Consider the following 19233-nt stretch of genomic DNA (forward strand, 5'->3'; position numbering starts at 1 on the left):
AGGTTCGAATCCCAGCTTGGCCGTGCGTGTACTTTGTGTATGTCTCTTCATCAATTTTATCATATCAACTTCGCCAAAAGTGGCAGGAAAGCGAAGTAAAATAAACTAAATCAATCAATGATTTGCTTTGATTTTTGTTACTTAGCATCGATTTGAGTCTCAATTAGACAATGCTAGAGGAACTTATTACCGTAAGAAGTTTCTTGTATAAAAATGAAGAAATCTGTTTGTGTAGTAGTAAATTAGTACCGCGATTTCATCATGCTGCAAATGCAATTTTTACATTGTTTGATTGCAATTTACGTGTGTTAACATCAGTGACATGTGGTGACCTTGACACTTGGGGTAGCAATCAGAGGGGTGACGAAGGGTAGTTGGTGTGGGCCACACACATAACTGCGGTGTTTTACTTAAGATTTTGTTCATGTTCGTTAGATGCTTTTGTGGTTAGGTTAGGTTTGGTTCCGTTAGCATTAAAGTAAAGTCCCTAAATGCAATCTGCTAAGGTTCCGATTTACTTCTACATTCATTCCACGCTTCTACGATATTTATTATCGCTTGTAGACGGAGAATCAATCATCTGTCCATGAGAAGTGGACCTGCTTGTGTAAGGAAATATTCAATTTTTTTTTTCCACATAAATAACTTTTTTCGAGTCCAACCAGTGCTCATTACTTTAAGGAAGGTTCATATTTCGTGTGACTATGATTTCCAAAATTCTACGGTAATTAGTCTTTGTGCTAGGAGAAATCATAAAACAATTGGAACCATTACCGTTCTTTGTGTGTCCCTTCATCAATATTATCGTATCATCTTCGGGATTAGCCAAAAGTGGCAGGCTAGCGAAGTAAATTAAACCAAATCAAACAATCAATCAATGATTTGCTTAGATTTTTGTTACTTAGCATCGATTTTTGTATCATTTGGTTAATTGTGAAGATGGTACGATAAAATTTATGAAGGAACAAAGACAAAGAACACTCATGCCCGGGTTGGGGTTCGAAGCCGGAACTCCTGGTGTCCTAGCGTGCTGTGATAACCACTCTGCCATGGTTGGTTGATTTGGTGTTTTAAGTACACATTATGCACAGAAAGGCTAATCGGTACTGAATCTACAGTGTAAAGTGGTATCTGAACCATTATGTGGCTCCACCAGGTGCCGATCCAGGACCACTTGCCCCCTTCTCCCCCACGGAGGTTGGCCAATAACAAAGAAGAAAGGAAAGCACTAACCATTCAGATACGTATATATTGGTAATGCAAACTGCATTTTCCATCAGTGGTAATTTTCAATTGGATTTTTGAAACACAATCTTTGTGTATGATTAACGTTTTTACAAAAATATTACATTGCTTGATTTCCTTAATTTCTCCACCCCACAATCTCGTTACTGAAGAATACGGGCTTAAACCCTGACCTGTGCATGTGTGTTTCTATGTAACCACTCTTCACCCATTTAATTTAATTGACGTTCATCATCATGGCAGAAGTTAGGTAAAGTGATGGAAGAGCAACACTAAAAGCAAATTAAAAACTAATTTCCTCCCAGCGCATCTGCAGGGCACTGTGAATCCAGGAGTCCAGGGTTCTCTGTTTGATTGCCCTCATGACTTCCATAAGTTCATTAGCTACTTATCGCAATTAAATCTATACGGTTAGAAAAAGTAGCAGGGAGGTGGCAAAAACTCAATATATAAAAGGGGATTAACAGGTAACTATACACACCTTTTTGTAGTTTCTTCAATAATATTCATTTGGCTTTTTGAGTTCTGGCATAGATTTTTCATTCCACGTTATTTCATTATTCACTGCAGAGTACAACACACAGGAACAATAATGTGCACTCATCACAGGTTCGAATCCCGGCCTGGATTGTTCTTTGTGAGGTCCCTACATAAATTCTACCATATATCTCTCTCATCTTCATTTTTGTGATAACCAAATGTATCAGAATAGCAAAGTAAAGTAAACCAAACCAACAACAACGATAAGAACGTGTATTTATCGACTGTTTAGCTTACCCAAATGTTTTCATTAGAGGCCAAGAGAGTAGTATACTTATAAATAAAACACTGCTGAAACAAGAGAGAGAGAGAGAGCGTGAGCAGATATTTGTTATTTAACCATTATATATTCCATATTTGAAAAAAATAAATAGAAAGAAAGCATAACATTTTTGTCTGCACATAAAACAGTGCCTTTTCATAAATAATAAAACTACATTCCATATTATACATACACATTGTACAACATGTAAAAAGTTGTGGTGTAAGTACAGAGAACATAAGTACTGCACAAATCGCCCCAAGTTCTTTAGAGGATTTACAATGGAATGGAGGGGAAACCAATCCCCTATCTGTTCCTATAGGAGATAGGTTGGAGCACTTGAAACCACGACCTTTCAACCATTACAGCGAGCGCAAGGGAGGTAGAGGCAGAAATCTTCCCTTTCCCTTCCATCGGTTGTGTCTACCTGGAACTGGTGAGGTGGAGGAAAAGCCAGCTAGAGTAGCCTTCTAGCTTGGTCACAGATCCTGAGAAGCGTGTGAAAAATTGTTGCATATGGACTGTGGCTTCAACAAGACAATACATATTGTGATTTGATAATAATTAGAGATGTGAGATTGAATGATGTATTTCTGCTAGACTAGCTACTCCTCAGTGCACGTCACTGGCTATAGCCTAGTAGCAAATACCCACTGCTTCTATTTAAGAAAAGCAGGAAGACTAATGTGCTTGCTTTTATGCTATATTTTTCTTGTTAGTTTGTTCATTCCATCGCCTCAAGAACTATTTACAAAGTACGATGACCCAAAAGCATCTTAACTTTGTGGCACTGTGTCAAGTACATAAGGAGAAACTGGATAATATTAATACTATATGGACCATGAAATATATCATTGAATGTTGTTTCCTTTCGTAAAAGTTGAATAGAAATTAAAAATATTTTGTTTTGCAAAATGCCACTGCTTTGTGTAATGAGTATTAGTAAAATTTTACTCACACGTTATGCCTGTAAACATGTGTGTGCTACTTCATACTGCATTACTGTGGGTAGTGCCACTTATACAATGCGTAACCAATGCATATGTATGTGTGAGCAACTGAGCATGTGCGAATATATTAAACTCCCATAAAGGATTGTGGGAAGAAGTATAGCATACAAACAGTTTATGATAATCAAATTCTCAATCAAAAGCTGCAGATAAAATATTATGTTACATAATTTGAACGTGTAGCTCATAAAGTTCAATGTACAGGGTGTTTCAATAAAATTGTAACCAGACAAGGTGTTTTGGATAAACACCCTGTACCTTGATAGGTATATTATTGTCGTTAGAGCTAGTAATTGTAATTACAAAGTTTCTAAGGTTAAGTCAAGTGTGTATATTCATAGGTCCGTACTACGGATTCTTGATTTAAAAAAAATACCTCCCCCCCCTCACTACAAACAGAAAGAATAGGTCTTTACGCTTTGGTTAGCTTTCAGGATTGGCATTTTGTCCAGGCTGGGTTTTTCAGATAAAACCCAATTAAACCTGGGCAAAACTGGGTGTTATTGGGGGTTTTTCAGGTTATGTTTGAAAATATATATTTTAAAAATGAAATACAGGGTGTCTACCTCGAAATGCCCTATTTTCAATTTGCTCCATATACAAAATGAAATGAAATTAATTATTTTTTTTCACAAAAATAAGTTGTATGTCAAGTTAAGTTTTTTTTTAAAAATTAGAACAAATCATAACACTTCCACGTGAGCCCCTGCGGTAAGACGAAGAATGTCTAGTCTATATTCAACTTCCATGCAGGTCCGCTGGAACATGTCCGGAGGGATGGTACCAATCACTTCCACAATCCAAGTATGGATATCTTCAAGGTTCCACACTGCAGTGGCGAACACCCTGTCCTTCACGTAGCCCCAGAGAAAGAAATCTAATGGTTTGATGTCCGGAGAACGTGGAGGCCAATGCACTGGTCCATCTCGTCCAATCCAGTGTCCTAGGAATGTTTCATTCAGAGTTTTCCGAACATCCAGCGACCAGTGAGGTGGAGCACCATCTTGCTGAAACCAAAGGTTTGGTTGCAGGTCTTCAACCTGGGGAAAACAAAGCAACTCCAGCATGTCTAGGTACGTCGTTCCTGTGACAGTCTCCTCAGCAAACGTTCACTTTCGGGCTATCTCGCACCTTTTCCCTGATACTGTGTGGATTCTCTGACCCCCAAATTCTAACGGTATGCTTATTCACAGTACCAGAGACATGGAATGTGGCCTCATACATTACACTTGACAAAAAGGCAGGATTCCAGGCGATTCGGTTAAGCATGTCACATGCAAAGTCATATCGTCGTTGCTTGTCATCAGGATTGATGGCCTGCAGAATCTGCACCTTGTATGTATACAGATGCAACCGCTTTCTGAGGACCTTATGAACAGTTGCACGTGGCATATAAAGTTCCCGTGAAGCCTGACGAATTGATTTGCATGGACTTCGCTGGAACGCTTGGTGGACATTCTCAACTTGTTCGGAGACACGTCGACCTCCTTCATGCAGCTTCAGAATGCTGCCAGTGTCCAGAAACTGTCTGTGCCATGATTTTATCCTCTTGGCATCTGGTGCTGCTTTATTGTAAACACAACAAAACTGCCTTTGCACCATCACAATGGATTTAAACTCCATGTACCAAAGCACAGTTTGTGCCTTCTCCTGCACTGACGCCATTTTGGTTTCGATGGACAACTACAGCAACACCAATGCGTGCCACACGTTGAAACAATTTAGGCAGCAACTTTAAGTCCTTCTGCTCCCAACAGACAAGTCAGACATGAAACGAGAAGGATTTACTATTTTTAAACTGCCTCAAAAAATAGGGCATTTCGGTGTAGACACCCTGTACATTTTCCCCCTGGTAGTAATGCATCATAACATTCAATTTGTATAGCTTTGTACCATGTCTCAGTTATCTTTGGTGCAGGCAAACGAAAACAAGTCTGCGCAAGTAGTGATGCGTAGAAATGGCTCCACCAATGAAGTCGTGAGAGGGAACTGGATTGTGTGGAGGGGTTAAACGACTGAAGTTACCAGCCTCCACAGCAGCATGTACTGCTTCACTCTGCCCACTCAATTTCCTCCCTTTCTCTGATGCTATGCGCGGCCTTGCCACAGAGATAGTTGCGACAGGGTATGGTTGACTGAATCAAAAACTATTAAAATTTCTGTTCTAAAATATTTTGTCCAACAGTTTCGATTCTACTCTTCCTGGATGGTGAAATAGTTAATACTGTTGATTTGTGACCAATTTTCAGGATTGCATTCCCTGATGCATCCCTGGTGCATCCAACAATCAGACTCAGGCCCATAGCTAGAGGGGGGGGGCAACTGCCCCCCCCCCCTGTGAAATATACAGAACACCTGATATTCTCACTAATCTTTACAATTATATCCTGTATTACTCTAGCGACATAACAAAGACACTTATTGATTTTGTGATTTAATGAGGTGTGTGGGATTCCAAATAATGTCTTACTAGGATTGGAGGGGGATCCCTTCCTGATTCAGACTTTGGGAAATTATTTTGTAATTTTCAGTATCTAGAACAGTTATGACATTTTGAGAAGTCTTATATTAAAGTTGGCTAATGTATTTGGATGTTTTTCTTGGATGTGTTGCTATGAAGTTTGAACTACTTAATTTTTGGTTTCCCAAGCCTACCATTTGGTAATAGTGATTCATGCAGTAGAGAGGGGGAATGGATATTTAATTTTTGTTACTTAGCTTTGCTTTTCTGCCACTTCTAGCTAATCGCGACAATGAGTGATGACATGAATTTGATGAAGAGGAACTCAAAAACAGTGCCGCAATGATGGGGGGGGGGGGCATTGTCCCCCCAACTTTGAAAGAAAGTCCATTCTAGGGGGCAAACATTTAAGTAAAAAAAAGACTAGCAGAATCTAAGAATAGTAGGACAAATGGATACTCAAAATGGAATTAGTTTTTTCTTCCAGACGGCCAAGGGAACTTGCAGGGGGGAGGGGGCAGAGGGTGAATTGCCCCCATTGATTTCAAATTTTCTTAAAATTTTCTTGCTCGCTTCGCTCACAATGTCTGCTATTATTATAGTCCAAGTTCAGAGCCATAGTTATGGGGCAAAGCAGTCTAAATGAAATAAAATATGTGTTAAAGAAAATGCCATGGTGCTCTGTGAAATTTTTTGCACCCTATTAAGTTTTCAGTTTGAAAAATTTGGATCTAAACAATTTTCTTGCTTGCATCGATCCCAATATGATTGTTTTCTGTAATGCATTCTAAATTACCTGAGAGAGAAGTAAGACCAAATATGTAGCTACTCCAGACTATTGCTGTTAAAAAGGTTTCTCCCACATGCACAAATAATTCTTTTGAGGAAAAGACACAAAATTTGTATTATTTTTACTGTTGATTTGTTATGAGGCAGATGAATTGATTATGTAATGTATTTAATGTATTCACATTAATAAATATATTAACGAAACTTTGAATGCGTACACAATTTAGCGTTAACATGTTGCATACTTATGCATTTTTTTATTTTACGTTCTTCCATGTTGCATAAATAAAATATATGTTGTACATGAAAGTAATACATGTCATATGTACAAATAGAATTATGTTCATCATGCATTTTGTGTCTTTCAAAAATACAGTTGTGTGCTTGTTTTCCAGTAGCATGACAAATGCTTTAGCACAGACTTCTAACCCCTTCTTGCATAATTTTTAATAATGTCTTTGATGCTACTATTATTACTACCACTACCACCACTATATTACAATTATTATTATTTGCACGTTTGTCCTGGTACTGGCCCTCCTCCAGACAAAAATTCGTGGTTGCACCCACTGGCGTATGCAGGATTTTTATTCTGTAGGGACTGGAATTGTATAGGTGGATGCTTTCAGTGGCGCAAACTTATAGGGATCCTTGGGAACATAGCGCACCTAATAATTTGTCATGTTATTGTTATATATTTTCGTATTAAAATCAATAAATAATATTTTTAAAATAGCAAGTATGTTGCATATTAATATCATAATACATGGAAGAAAGAATTTGAGATTTTTTAAACTTATAAGAACCCAATGTTTTTCAAAATTTGCATCCCTGACTGCTTTCTAGTGGGCGGCATACACGATAAAATATATTGTATATTTACAACTTTCCTTATGGTGCTTTTACTTATAATGTCGATTTTTCAAAATTTCGGAGGGGACTGTAGCGTACGCCGGTGGTTGCGCCTCTGCTCACAAAGAACACTCAGGTCCAGGCTCAAAACTGGGACCCTTGGCTTCGTAGTGTGTTGTGTAACCATCCCACCATAGAGGTCGGCTGGTTGAAGATGTAGGACAGCTTAGTTGGTCAAATTATTATCAAACATGATGAAAATGTGATAGTGTTTCACATTTATTATTTTGGTTAATGTGCGTAAAAATCTTGCATACTGGAAACTAGAGGGAAACATTATGAAGCACGATTTATAAAGGACTCCCTTAATCAGCTCTGCATAGAGGCTCAAAGCTGTTGGTACATATTAATCGTCTATTAACATTATCGACCTGTAAATATCAAGTAGATACAGTCCCAACTAGACTTTGTCTTTGTATTCTTTGGCAGCCCGGAAAGGTCATTATCGAAATACTGTTATTTGATGTTGCTGGAACTTTTTTTTTGTTCGTTGGAGTTTCAAGATGATATCCCTTTCCTGTTACTTATAACTTTAACTATATCTTCCAATATGACACAATATATTAAAAATTTGCCCCTTCCCCTACTAAGAATTCCTGGCTACGGGCCTGATCAGACTATGGTGGTGTCGGGTAGGGGGAGGGTAAAATATGTTATAACCAGTGCTTTTTCCCCCGGCAGTCAACAACGGTACTCCACAGTAGCACCTTATTGATTTGAATGTTGATTTGGTGTTTTAGCTCCACTTTGTGCACAGTAAAGCTAATTGGGACTGGACCTAAAGTTTAAGGTAGGATCCAAACCACTATGTGCCTCCACTGGGTATCAAATCTGGGATCCCTTGATTACAAGGCAACGATGCTACCACTGCACCATCGGGGAGTCCCCATTTGGCACCTTATTGTAGGTGAGGACTAATAATATTTTATTTTAACAAGAGAAATTCCTACAATGCCGGAAGTCCTGGGTTTGAATCCCAGCCTAGGCATGACTATTCTTTGTATGTCTATTCATGAATTTCATCATATCATCACTCATTCTTATCTTTGCGATTAGCCAAATTTGGCAGAAAAGAGTATTAAAATAAACCAACAAGAGAAATGCGTGTGTGTACTTGGATTTATCATCATTTATGAAGATAACAGAATTTTGTTATGATGAACACAGTAACATAACAAATCAACTTGAATAGTGCCAAAAACATTCTTTCCAGAAAAAAAGCAGTAGCTGTAACATTTTTACAGTGAGACTGAATTTAATCAGTCAGGTTTGTTACTTTCTTCCTTCTGCAACGATACTCAAATTTCTGCCAATTATAACACCATTAAGCCTTGTTTCCATGATATGAAAAACTCAATATGCTGACCAAGGCAGAAATTTACTTTATTTTAAAACATAAACTAAACGTAACGTTTCAACCTTCTAGCAAGGTCTTATTCAGACTCTGTACCAAGTACAAATTTGTACAGAGTCTGAAGAAGACCTGGCTATATGGTTGAAACGTTATGTTTTAAAATAAAATAAACTTCTGCCTTGGTCAGCATATTGAGTTTTTCAAATTTACATATGTTAAAGTTTTGTTTTTTACGATGCAGCACATTTTTAGTAAATACTATTTGTGAATATTCCATTCTGAACTTCAGTTTATGAAACAAATTATTTTGTGAATGCAGTGTTGTGCCTAATTTGGAATGAATTATGCTATAAAGACATTTTTTACCTCATTTATTTCATTTCCTTACAAGCTGCCATAGACTATTAAATAATCCAAAAATACTATGCAACACAATGTTTTAAATCTGCTTCAATACAGTTTGTTCACAGTTGTGTTTTTCCATAATTTTTCTGGATGTTTCAAGCAAGCATAAATACCATATACACATTTTCTAGCTGCAGAAATAATTTCACCTAAATGATTCTAAATTTGCAGCTGTTATTAAGGCCACTAAATAGATGGTTTATCCCTGTCTGCCCATCCACTCTAACTCATACATCATATTTTCATAATTCTACTGCCAAATTATAGTGCAAGTACATAATGCTCTTGTAAGTTTCATACACAAAGCTCAAAACAATAGTCTATTCAAAGGTTTGAAAATGTCAAAAATGATCATAGTGTATGAAACGTGTATATGAAAGTATACATGTACACTGAATTTACTTGAGTACCCTACAACCTCTAAAAAAAAAATGAAATTGTGGAAGATCGTGAAGGTACATGCACGACTTACATAGTTATAGGTATAGAACTCCTAACCAGACATAAATAGCATTATATCAAATAGGCAAGCAACCCATTATGTTGAGAAATGAGAAAATCATTCGAAGAGTGTTCCGATTTAATTATACCATAATTAACGACATGTTAATAAAGTGTACTCAATTATCCCATGTAATGCTTAAACATGCAAAAAATGTATTGTGTCAATTGATCATCATAGTTGAAACTATCATGTGCCACTGTATGGTCCCCTTCCCGAATAAGGAAGTGAGTGATAACCAAAGCGCTACCACATTTGAAAATTATAAGCTTTGTTCAGCTATGCTGTATCAATCAATGCAAATATTTTATCTAAAAATGTCTTGATACTTTTTCCTTTTTGTTTCTTGGATATATATTCTTTTTATTTCTTTTAAAAGTCCATTTTTAGCATGATTTGAGGAAAATAGCCTGAAAAAAAACACTATGACTTGTACTACATTCATTACTTTCAGTATAGTATGCTCTGCTAAGCCTTTTCTTTGCAACTTTTTCAAAAATTTTTGACAATCATAGAACCTCACAAGTGTTTAAAGCAATAATTTTCAACATTTTCTGAAAAAGAAAAACACTTTTTGACTGGGTTTTTTCAAGGTGGGTTTTCTGAAAAAAACCCGTGTGAGGAAAACTGGGCTGCGCCCACCCGGGCCAACCCTGCTAGGTTTGGGCCCCCCTAAATGTCTGAAGGAATCGGCACCTATGTTGGGCTCATAAGCATGGGCGCCGGCAGAATTACTTGTAAAGGTGTGCACCCAGTTTATAATCATATTTTTGCTAACATCGCCTCTTTAAGATACCCTATTTTATGCTTGCTTAAATAAATTACACATACTTCATTCAAGAGAAGTAAATATGTAATTTTAAAAGACTAATTTACTCTAGTCTAAAATCAAACTAAATATCTGGGTGAGTCAAAAATTATCTACACTTTTCATTCTTCAATTTATTTACACAAAGGTAGGGGTTCAACATGTACATCATTTTTCGACATAGTCACCTCCGTTGTCAATGCACTTGGTCCAGCGGTCCACAAGCTTGCGTATTCCTTCGAAGAAGAAGTTTTTCTGTTGGTCGTGGAGCCACTTTTGCTTCCTGCACATTTAAGTCAGTTGAAAATCGATGACCTCGCAAGGCATCCTTGAGCAGTCCAAACAAATGAATGTCAGAGGGAGCAAGATCTGGGCTGTAGGGAGGCTGTTCCAGTACCTCAAAATTCAACTTGTTGATGGTGTTAAAGGTGTGCCGAGCCGAGTGTGGGTGGGCATTGTCATGCAACAACAACACTGTCTTAGACAAGAGACCTCTGCGTTTGTTGGGAATTGCTGGCTTCAGCTTCTTCTCCAAGGTTTCACTGTAACTCGCACTGTTGATCGTAGTCCCCTTTTGCCATGTGGTCTTCCAGTATAGGCCCTTGTGCGTCCCAAAGGACAGTTAGCAAAACCTTTCCCACCAATGGCTCAGTCCTGAATTTTGTCTTCGTCGGAGAACACGTTCACGCTTGTGTTCTGCAGTAAGCTGTACCCATCACACACAGACTTTACGGAAGCCGAGCTCATTGTGGATGATTTGATAGGCAGAACCATGACTGATGTTTAAAGAAGATGCTACCTCATTCATGGTAACTCGCCTATTTGCCAGAACCATCTCTTGAGCTTGCTGAATCTTGTCGTCCATGGTGGAGGTTGACGGGCGTCCTGCTCCCTCTTTGTACATTACACTCTTCTGGCCACTTTTAAACTTCTCGATCCACGAAAAAACACATTTACATGATAAAGCATTGTCCCCATATTGTGATAACAGTCTACGATGAATTTCAGCCCCTTTCACACCCTCCGACCAGAGAAATCGGATCACTGCTCTCTCTTCCTCCTTGGTGGATACTTGGAGTGGAGCAGCCATGATCCATCTGTAACAGAAGAAAGAGAAATGGAGCAATTAAGATCAAACTTTTATGACATAACCACAAGGGTACAACATTATAACATCCGAGGGCAGAAAGCAATGTGGCCAACGTAAGGAGGGTTATGTTAAAAGTATAGATAATTTTTTATTTTCCCCTCATACACATGCTGAAATTGAAAACATTTTTTTATGCAGCTAGCTTTGTAATCCAAGCAGTCTCGATAGCAGCCTCTTGGCAACTACATACACACACACAAACGTGGTTGGAAATATCAAGTGACACCTTAAGTCAACATGCATGTGACTACGTGCAACATGAGTTGAATTTAAATTGTTAAAACAAAAAGGTTTTTAAGACACAGTAAATCATTTTTCGAGCCCTACTTCGCGACCCACCAAATGCCCTCTCAGGACCCACCAGTGAGTCATGCCCCATAGGTTGAGAAACGATGCACTAGGGTGTATGAAACCTGACATCAATTTTTTTTTAGAAAGTCAAAGCCATAAGGTGTGCAGAAGTTTGTGTGGGATTTTTTTTTTTTAAATTCATGAACTGACAAAGAAAATCTGATTAAATATTTTTTAAAAAAAAATTAAAGTCGTGATTTTAATCCACCCTCTTTTTGATTGTATTTCAGAAGTAGTCCTGGTCTCATGATAATCAAGAAAATTTGGCTGCTCTAATGTCTGATACGGGTTTCTCCTCTGTGGAAGTACTCATTGAGTCTGAAACAGAAGGTGCTGATCCATTAGTTTGTGAACAAACATCTCTGGAGAAGGTGTGGCTTCCGGATGAGCCGTGTGTCAAGACTGAAACAAAGTCATTTGAGGAACCTCCTGATGTTGATATCTCTGTTGACATCAAACCATCTAATCAGTGCATACAGGATGCTTCTGTTGACATCAAACTATCTAATCAGTGCATACAGGATGCTTCTGTTGACATCAAACTATCTAATCAGTGCATACAGGATGCTTCTGTTGACATCAAACCATCTAAGCAGTGCATACAAGATGCTTCTCTTGACATCAAACTATCTAGTGAGTACATGAAAGAAATGTCAGTTTGTAAAGTGGAAAGTGTGAGTGGTGATAGTTGGATGCACTTTGAAGGCAAAACTTCGGAAGTTCCTAGTGGACAAATTGTTCCTAAAAATGAAGGATTTTATCCATGTGATCACGTACAATTTATTGAAAAAATGCCAGCTGAAGACAGTGACAATGGTGAATTAATTTTAAGTGAAGATAAAGACATGAAGTATAGTGTAGAGAATCCTGACCAAGTAGAAAGTGAAGTGGTAGAGCCTGCAGAAAGGTAGGTGAAGGAAATTTTAGTACATGGATTGAAAATGAGCATGAGAGCACTAAGGTTCAAGATTGGACCTTATTACTTATGAGCTATGATTCATGTAATTTCTGTATTGTGCCACCAGTGCTGCAGGGTTACACATAAGATTGTCCATGAGTGTCCACTCCACCATGTCAGATTAGGATGAAATGTGTTACATGATATTGTTAGATATATATAAGAACCCATATTTTTTTATATGTGGAATATTCACTCTAGTTTGGAATTTATAGTCCTTTAATTTCCTGCCATTTGATCCCCTTCTTTTTGTGGGATCAAGCAATGTATACAGTGGCGTGTCCAGGGTTTTCGAAAGGGAGGGGGGGGACTATATATACTTTTTTGGTTGTCAGCCTGCATTTTGTCATCTTTTCCTGCACCCTAGAGTTGGCATTTTGCAGGGTTTTTTTTTTCATAAAAAAACCCACCCGGGTTGTTTTTTGTCTTTTCAGATAAAACCCAGGAAAAAACGGGCAAAATTCGGTTTTTGGTTTTTTTAAGGTTATGTTTATAAATATATGTATTTTAAAAATGAAATACATTTTACCCTGATAGTAATATATTGGAACATTCAATTTGTATTGTTTTAGTTCACTGAATCAAAAACTATTTAATATTTTCTGTTAACATAGTGAAGAATTGACAATCAAGGTCTCACACCTTGAAATGTTTAAACTAAAAACATACATAACCCATGCTGCTACAGACCATTGAGCGCCCAGGCCTACCTACAGACACCCGGCCGCACTCCCACTTGATCCTACTCTGAGGTGAGAGATCATCAAACAGGGTGGTGTGTGGTCAGCACGACGATCCCCCAGTCGTCGTCGTAGATTTTCATGACCAGGTTACGCTACTCATTCGTAGCTCCCCAATTTAATCATGATGGCGAGTGTTCACCAGTCTCATACACAGGCCAAAATCTCAGGAGAAAAGCTGTTACGTTTCCCCAAGGAGACTCAAACCTGCACGCGTCCGATAGCTGGAGCCCAAAGCATGACCACACAACCACAGTGCGGGACAAATGATTAAATTATCTCAGATACTATATTCTGAAAAATTCTACTCTTGCTGGATGGTGTAACAGTTAATATATCTGATCAGTTCCCAGTGTTGTGGATTGAAATTCTATACTAATCAGGGTGGCGACAGACCTGGAAAACCTGGAAAAGTCAGGGAATTTGAGGTGTCGAAAAAAGTCAGGGAATTTAGTCTTCATTGATTTTTTTTTCTTCTTTTTTAATTTATTTATTTAAATATATCGTTGTAGAACTCTGCACGGGAACCGGAAATCTCGTTCTTAAGTTTCGGCCTCAACTTTTAGACCCCTTTTATGCTCAACACAACCACGGCGCCAGAAACCAGTGATGGCAGGAGGACAGAGAGAGAGAGAGAGAGAGAGAGAGAAATTTCTCTCGCCCGGGCTTCTCGGCGGGAATTTTAAATTTGAACACTCTTTGGAGGAAAATTGTTATAACTCGGGCATTATGGGAGCAATCTACTTCGGATAAGTTTTGTTTTGCAGCTAAAACATCAACGCATGCAACCGTGTACAATTCAGAACGCCGGACCGAGGAAGGGGCTTGGGGGGGGGGGGCGCGACCAGAATTTCAATGAAAAAAAAAACAACATAAAAATCTGGAGTTTGCCCCCTCTTCTCTCGCTATTATTAGTATTATCTTCAAAGAATGGAAGTTTCCAAAGAGAATGAAACATGTTCCATCGTCTTGGGTGCCATACAAGTTGAATAATAAGCCAAAATGTGAAACTCTGTTTTTACGAAAGATAGGTAATTTGCATATTGCTCAGAAAATTGTTATAACTCGAGCACTATGGGAGCAATCTACTTCGGATAAGTTTTGTTTTGCAGCTAAAACATCAGAGCATGTAACCGTGTACAATTCAAAATGCCTAACCGAGGAAAGGGGTTTGGGGGGCGCGACCCCCGAATTTCAATGAAAAAAACAAAAATCTTGAGTTTGCCCTGTCTTCTCCCATTATTTGGGAAGAAGGCGAAAATTTTAGTATTTTTGTCAAAGACTGGACATTTCTCAAGAGAATGAAACATGTTTCATGTTCCTGGGTGCCATACAAGTTGAATAATGAGCCAAAATGTGAAACTCTGTTCGTAAATGTGGCATGGATATGTTGCAGAGAGGGGGGAGAGGGGTGAGGTTGGTCATCAATATGAATTTTCCAGGCTTGCTCCAGACCTGTGTCAGAGTTTCCACCCGAGTATGAAGGTCCAAAAAGCACATTCATTTCGTAATCAACACCATGATACCATATGGTATAATTGGGCGAGTACGATCTTACTCTGGTGATACCATATGGTATCATCGGGGGAGTAAATATTATGTGGATAATTCATTGAATTATAATTTTTTCTTGTCCCTACTGGGAGTAGTAAGGGGACTTGTTAACAGGTGGAGGGGATAAGAGCGGGTGGCGCCGTCCGTTAGTTGTCAGACGTCGTAGTAAGGCATTTTGTTGGGCAAACTGAAGGAACATGGAAACAAATAGGTTCCATTGATACATACGATTTTTGTCGAATATCGCCACCCGACAAAGTATCTCACTACAACATGCGACAGAAATTGCATGGACTGCAACATCCAACAAAAATCTCATGCATAAACAAGAAGAGCTTTAGACTGCAAATATGCTGCTGGAATTTTATTACTCTTCTGGCTCACTTCACCTTATTTAATGTAGCAGTGCTTACGAAGGTTTTCTTTCATCATCCTGAGATATTACTGGTTTCGCACAAGTTAACATACGTTTACAATGACATTGCACTATTCTTAGAGCCTCCCCCATGGTGCAGTGGTAGCGTCATTGCCTTCTAATCAAGGGGTCCCGGGTTCGATACCCGGTGGAGGCACAAGTGGTTCGGATCCCACTTTAAACTGTAGGTCCAGTCCCGATTAGCATTACTGTGCATAAAGTGGACTTAAAACAGCTACTCAAACACTATTCTTAGATATCAAGAAGAATCCAACAAAATGGGATATATATATATATATATTGAATACTATCAGGAAAAAGTGAAACATAAATCTGCATTGGTGAACGTTATAAAATTGGCAAGTGTATGCTCCCAACCTCAAATTTACTGTAACACTAGTATTGCAATGAAATTAACGCCACACTCTGTCCTGTCTGTTTAAACTCGTGAGAGATGGTCATTAATCTCTCACTGAGTAAGGTTAATGTCCTATTATGAAATAAAATACTAATAATAAATACGTAAATATGTTAATATCATATTTACTCAAATTATTCAATCATAAAAGCAAATCACTTTCTTCAAGAATTGACTTTTCTCTGCGAGCCCTGCTAAATTTTCACTTTCCATCTACTGATTTATACGAAGGGTGGACAGAAAGTAATATTCATTTAGTAGGAACAATGATTTTTCGCAAACGCCAAAATCATGAAAAATTGTAATTGCTGCGAAGTTATGTTTAGGAATGTGCAGTAATGTCTGGACACATATTTCGCCCGTTCGAAATATCGCAATAATGCCAATTTGGCATAAAATGCGAATTGTTGGCATTTTTAGCGATTTTTTTAAAAGAAATGTCTTAAAACAACGAAAAATTCCATGAAATCCAACATTCTTGTCTTGTCTAGACCATGTTTGTGTACATAGAACATGCAAGTTTTCCAACATTTTACTCAAGAGTAAACTATAGAGTTATACGTACATGGAATAATTCCGACAGCCACATTGAATCATGTATTTCCCACGATTTTTTCAACTTCTATCAAAACCATTTACATCACAGAGCAAAGTGCCAGGGTTATAACAGGAGATCGAGTGCGTATCTACCGTCACATGGGAGCCACATCTTCGTATTTGTCGCACGAGATATGTTTTGAATTACCAATCTAAGCGCTCACCATCGGCATTTGTCGAGCGAGTAATAATGGAGCTCAGTCGTTAGGGCATCTGACTACTATGCAAGTGACCCGGGGTCGATCCCCCTGCGGGGGGAAACTGGGATGTTTTCCACCTATTCAAACAGCTCCAGCGCCCACCCAGTATCATATGAAGCTGGTACCTTGAGGAAACTTTGAGGGATGAAGGTAGCCAGGAGCGTGGTGCTGAGCACATCACCCTACCTTCAGCCGTGATCAAGAAAGTGTGGGGCTCTAACTCCACACCCCTATACACCTTTATGGAAAAGTGCAGGGGAGCACTTTACTTTTACTTCCTCAAAAATCTGTTCCAACATATCAAACTGTCACGATAATACGCAGACAATTTAAAATAATAGTTTAGAAGCACAATGGAGTATTAACTTTCGGTATATTTGGCAGAAAAATGTTCTAAAACAAAAACGCGAATTTTGGGAAACGTAACACTAACAAGTCAAAAAAAGATAATGCCAATTTTTGGTGCCATAATATATCGGTAGATGTCACGTGAGATTGATTGATTAATTTTTTGGCTGCGTCGCCACTTCTGGTCATTATGCACCCTTCAGTATATACGGGGAAAATTCCATTATCTAAAATCCTTACCTTAAAATTAAAAGAGGGGAATAGAAAAATAACTTTTCCAAAATAACTTTCAAGATATCAAACTCTCACGAAGAGGCGTAGGCCATGTGACTTACAATTTGAAACAGTAGTTTAAAAACACCGTCAAGGTATAATTTCAGATATTTGCCAGAAAATGCGCTAAAATGAATTTTTGAAAAAATAACACCGTATAGTAAAAAATAAGAAAATACACCAATTTGAAAAAAAAATATCAAGGTCCCTACCGATTAGGCATAAATAAAACAAGAATATCAGTTGTAATTTATTGCATTAGTAACAGTGAGTCCTAACCTAATTTTCGGCATAATCACCACCGTTGTTCAAGGCCAGGGATGTACAGTCATGGAAAAAAGTTCTTCCCCATAAGGCTTTAATAGGAGCAAGTAATGCAGGAGGGTAGGCAACACATATTGCACCCTTCGATGATCGGGTGATTTTGCCTGTCTTAACACCGAGAAATGTCTTCCACGCGAAGGTCAACATGACAGGAAAGCAAAGAGGGTCACGTGACTATTGGTTATGTGGAGTGTTGTGCTTCTCCACGTCCCCAGTTCTTGATCCACATTGCAGAAAAAGTAGAGCTGCATGCAATATATGAAAATAGGTTGTTTTCAACTACACGCTTAATTATGATTTTCCCAATTGTAAATCTATCAGACGTGTCTCCCGATTTAGTCGGGACAGTCTTTTACTTTGAATTCCTGTTTGTCATAGGCGTAACTTGACGGGAGCAGAAAGGGCATTTGTAACCCCCCAAAATCAGGTTTCTTAAAGCTGCTAAAACAGGAATTAAATACCATGATTTGACGCGTCCAAAAAGTATTATATTGAAAGATTGTTCCCAAATACGTAAATAGCAATATAATACTTTGAAAGTGTCTCAGATTTGTTTATTATGTCACATCTTAGTGTGGCACAGGTCTACTACAAAAGTGGAATTTCGTAACAGAAATATGAACCCACTCCTTTTATTTCGTAGCCGATTTCATCTTGAAACTGAAATTAAGAATATTAGTTAACAATGTCATTTGTAAACAATAAAAAAATGTGTCAGACCCAATTCTTTAATACCTTATCATAATCTTTATCACAAGTTTAAATTTTGTTGTAAGTCCACTTTATGCAAAAAAAAAGGTAAAGTTCTCACCTGTGCTTAGCGCTACGCCATGAAGGCGTATAGGGGGTGTGAGGGTAACGCCCCACACTTTCTTGATTCGTTCGTGAGTGGGTTTGATGTGATCAGCATCACGCCCCTGACTGCCTTTACCCCCAGGGTTTCACCCAGGTAACCATTTCATTCGACGCTGGGTGGGCGCCGGGGCCGCTTCCAACGTTAGAAAAGTTCCCGGGCTTGAACCCGGGGCCTATAGCATGGTAGTCAGACGCGTTACCGACTGAGTCACCGGCACAGATAGACTAATCTGAACTGCATACAGTTTAAAGTGGGATCCGAACCACTATGTGCGATCACCTGGTATCGTACCCGAGACCCCTTGATTACAAGGCCTTACCACTACGCCATGAGTGAGGCGCACACAATCTTTGTATTTCGACCTTTTTAAACCTATATGTATCATATAAGAGGTTGTTTAACGTTGCTATGCCTCTATGGATTATATTTAGCCAGTATTCGAGCACATAGCATCAGGTTTCATAGAATATAAGCTTCTCTTCCATGTTTATGGTTTCCTGTCTGCAGTAGAAAAACTGGCAGGTTCCCATAGCTTTTCTTTCAATAGTCTTCCAATGGTTGCATATCATATCACTCAAATTTGATTCATTCGTTTCGAACACAATCCCCGATGGCGCAGTGGGATCGTGGGCACCTTGTAATTAAGTAATCCCGGGTTCGATACTCGGTGGAGGAACATAGTGGTTCGGATCCCCCTTTAAACTGTAGGTCCATTCACGATTAGCCTAACAGGACATAAAGTGGACTTAAGACACCAAATC

General features: G+C 38.5%; 2 protein-coding genes and 1 non-coding gene across 3 annotated transcripts in view; 2 read left to right on the forward strand and 1 right to left on the reverse strand.

The window, feature by feature from the left end:
* The window catches only part of LOC145983425 (uncharacterized), a gene marked incomplete at its 3' end in the record, with an annotated part of 58928 nt that overhangs the window by 13346 nt on the left and 26349 nt on the right, over nucleotides 1-19233 (forward strand). The window contains exon 3 of the mRNA XM_083116538.1: nucleotides 12020-12696. Within this exon, the coding sequence (XP_082972664.1) occupies nucleotides 12065-12696 (632 nt within the window). The remainder of the gene's footprint in view (nucleotides 1-12019; nucleotides 12697-19233) is intronic.
* LOC145983424 (protein GVQW3-like) lies at nucleotides 11004-11378 on the reverse strand. The gene has a single exon (XM_083116537.1). The coding sequence runs from the start codon at nucleotides 11376-11378 to the stop codon at nucleotides 11004-11006; it is 375 nt and encodes a 124-aa protein (XP_082972663.1).
* On the forward strand, nucleotides 15539-15613 carry TRNAR-UCU (transfer RNA arginine (anticodon UCU)). Its single transcript has one exon. It is a non-coding gene; the product is annotated as a tRNA-Arg (tRNA).

This window comes from Lepisma saccharinum, unplaced genomic scaffold (genome assembly GCF_977018435.1).
Source record: "Lepisma saccharinum unplaced genomic scaffold, izLepSacc3.1 HAP1_SCAFFOLD_898, whole genome shotgun sequence".
NCBI classification, from domain to species: Eukaryota; Metazoa; Arthropoda; class Insecta; order Zygentoma; family Lepismatidae; genus Lepisma; species Lepisma saccharinum.

Excerpts from the sequence above, each read along its gene's own strand:
- LOC145983424 (XM_083116537.1), bottom strand. The coding sequence starts at position 11,378 with ATGGCTGCTCCACTCCAAGTATCCACCAAGGAGGAAGAGAGAGCAGTG.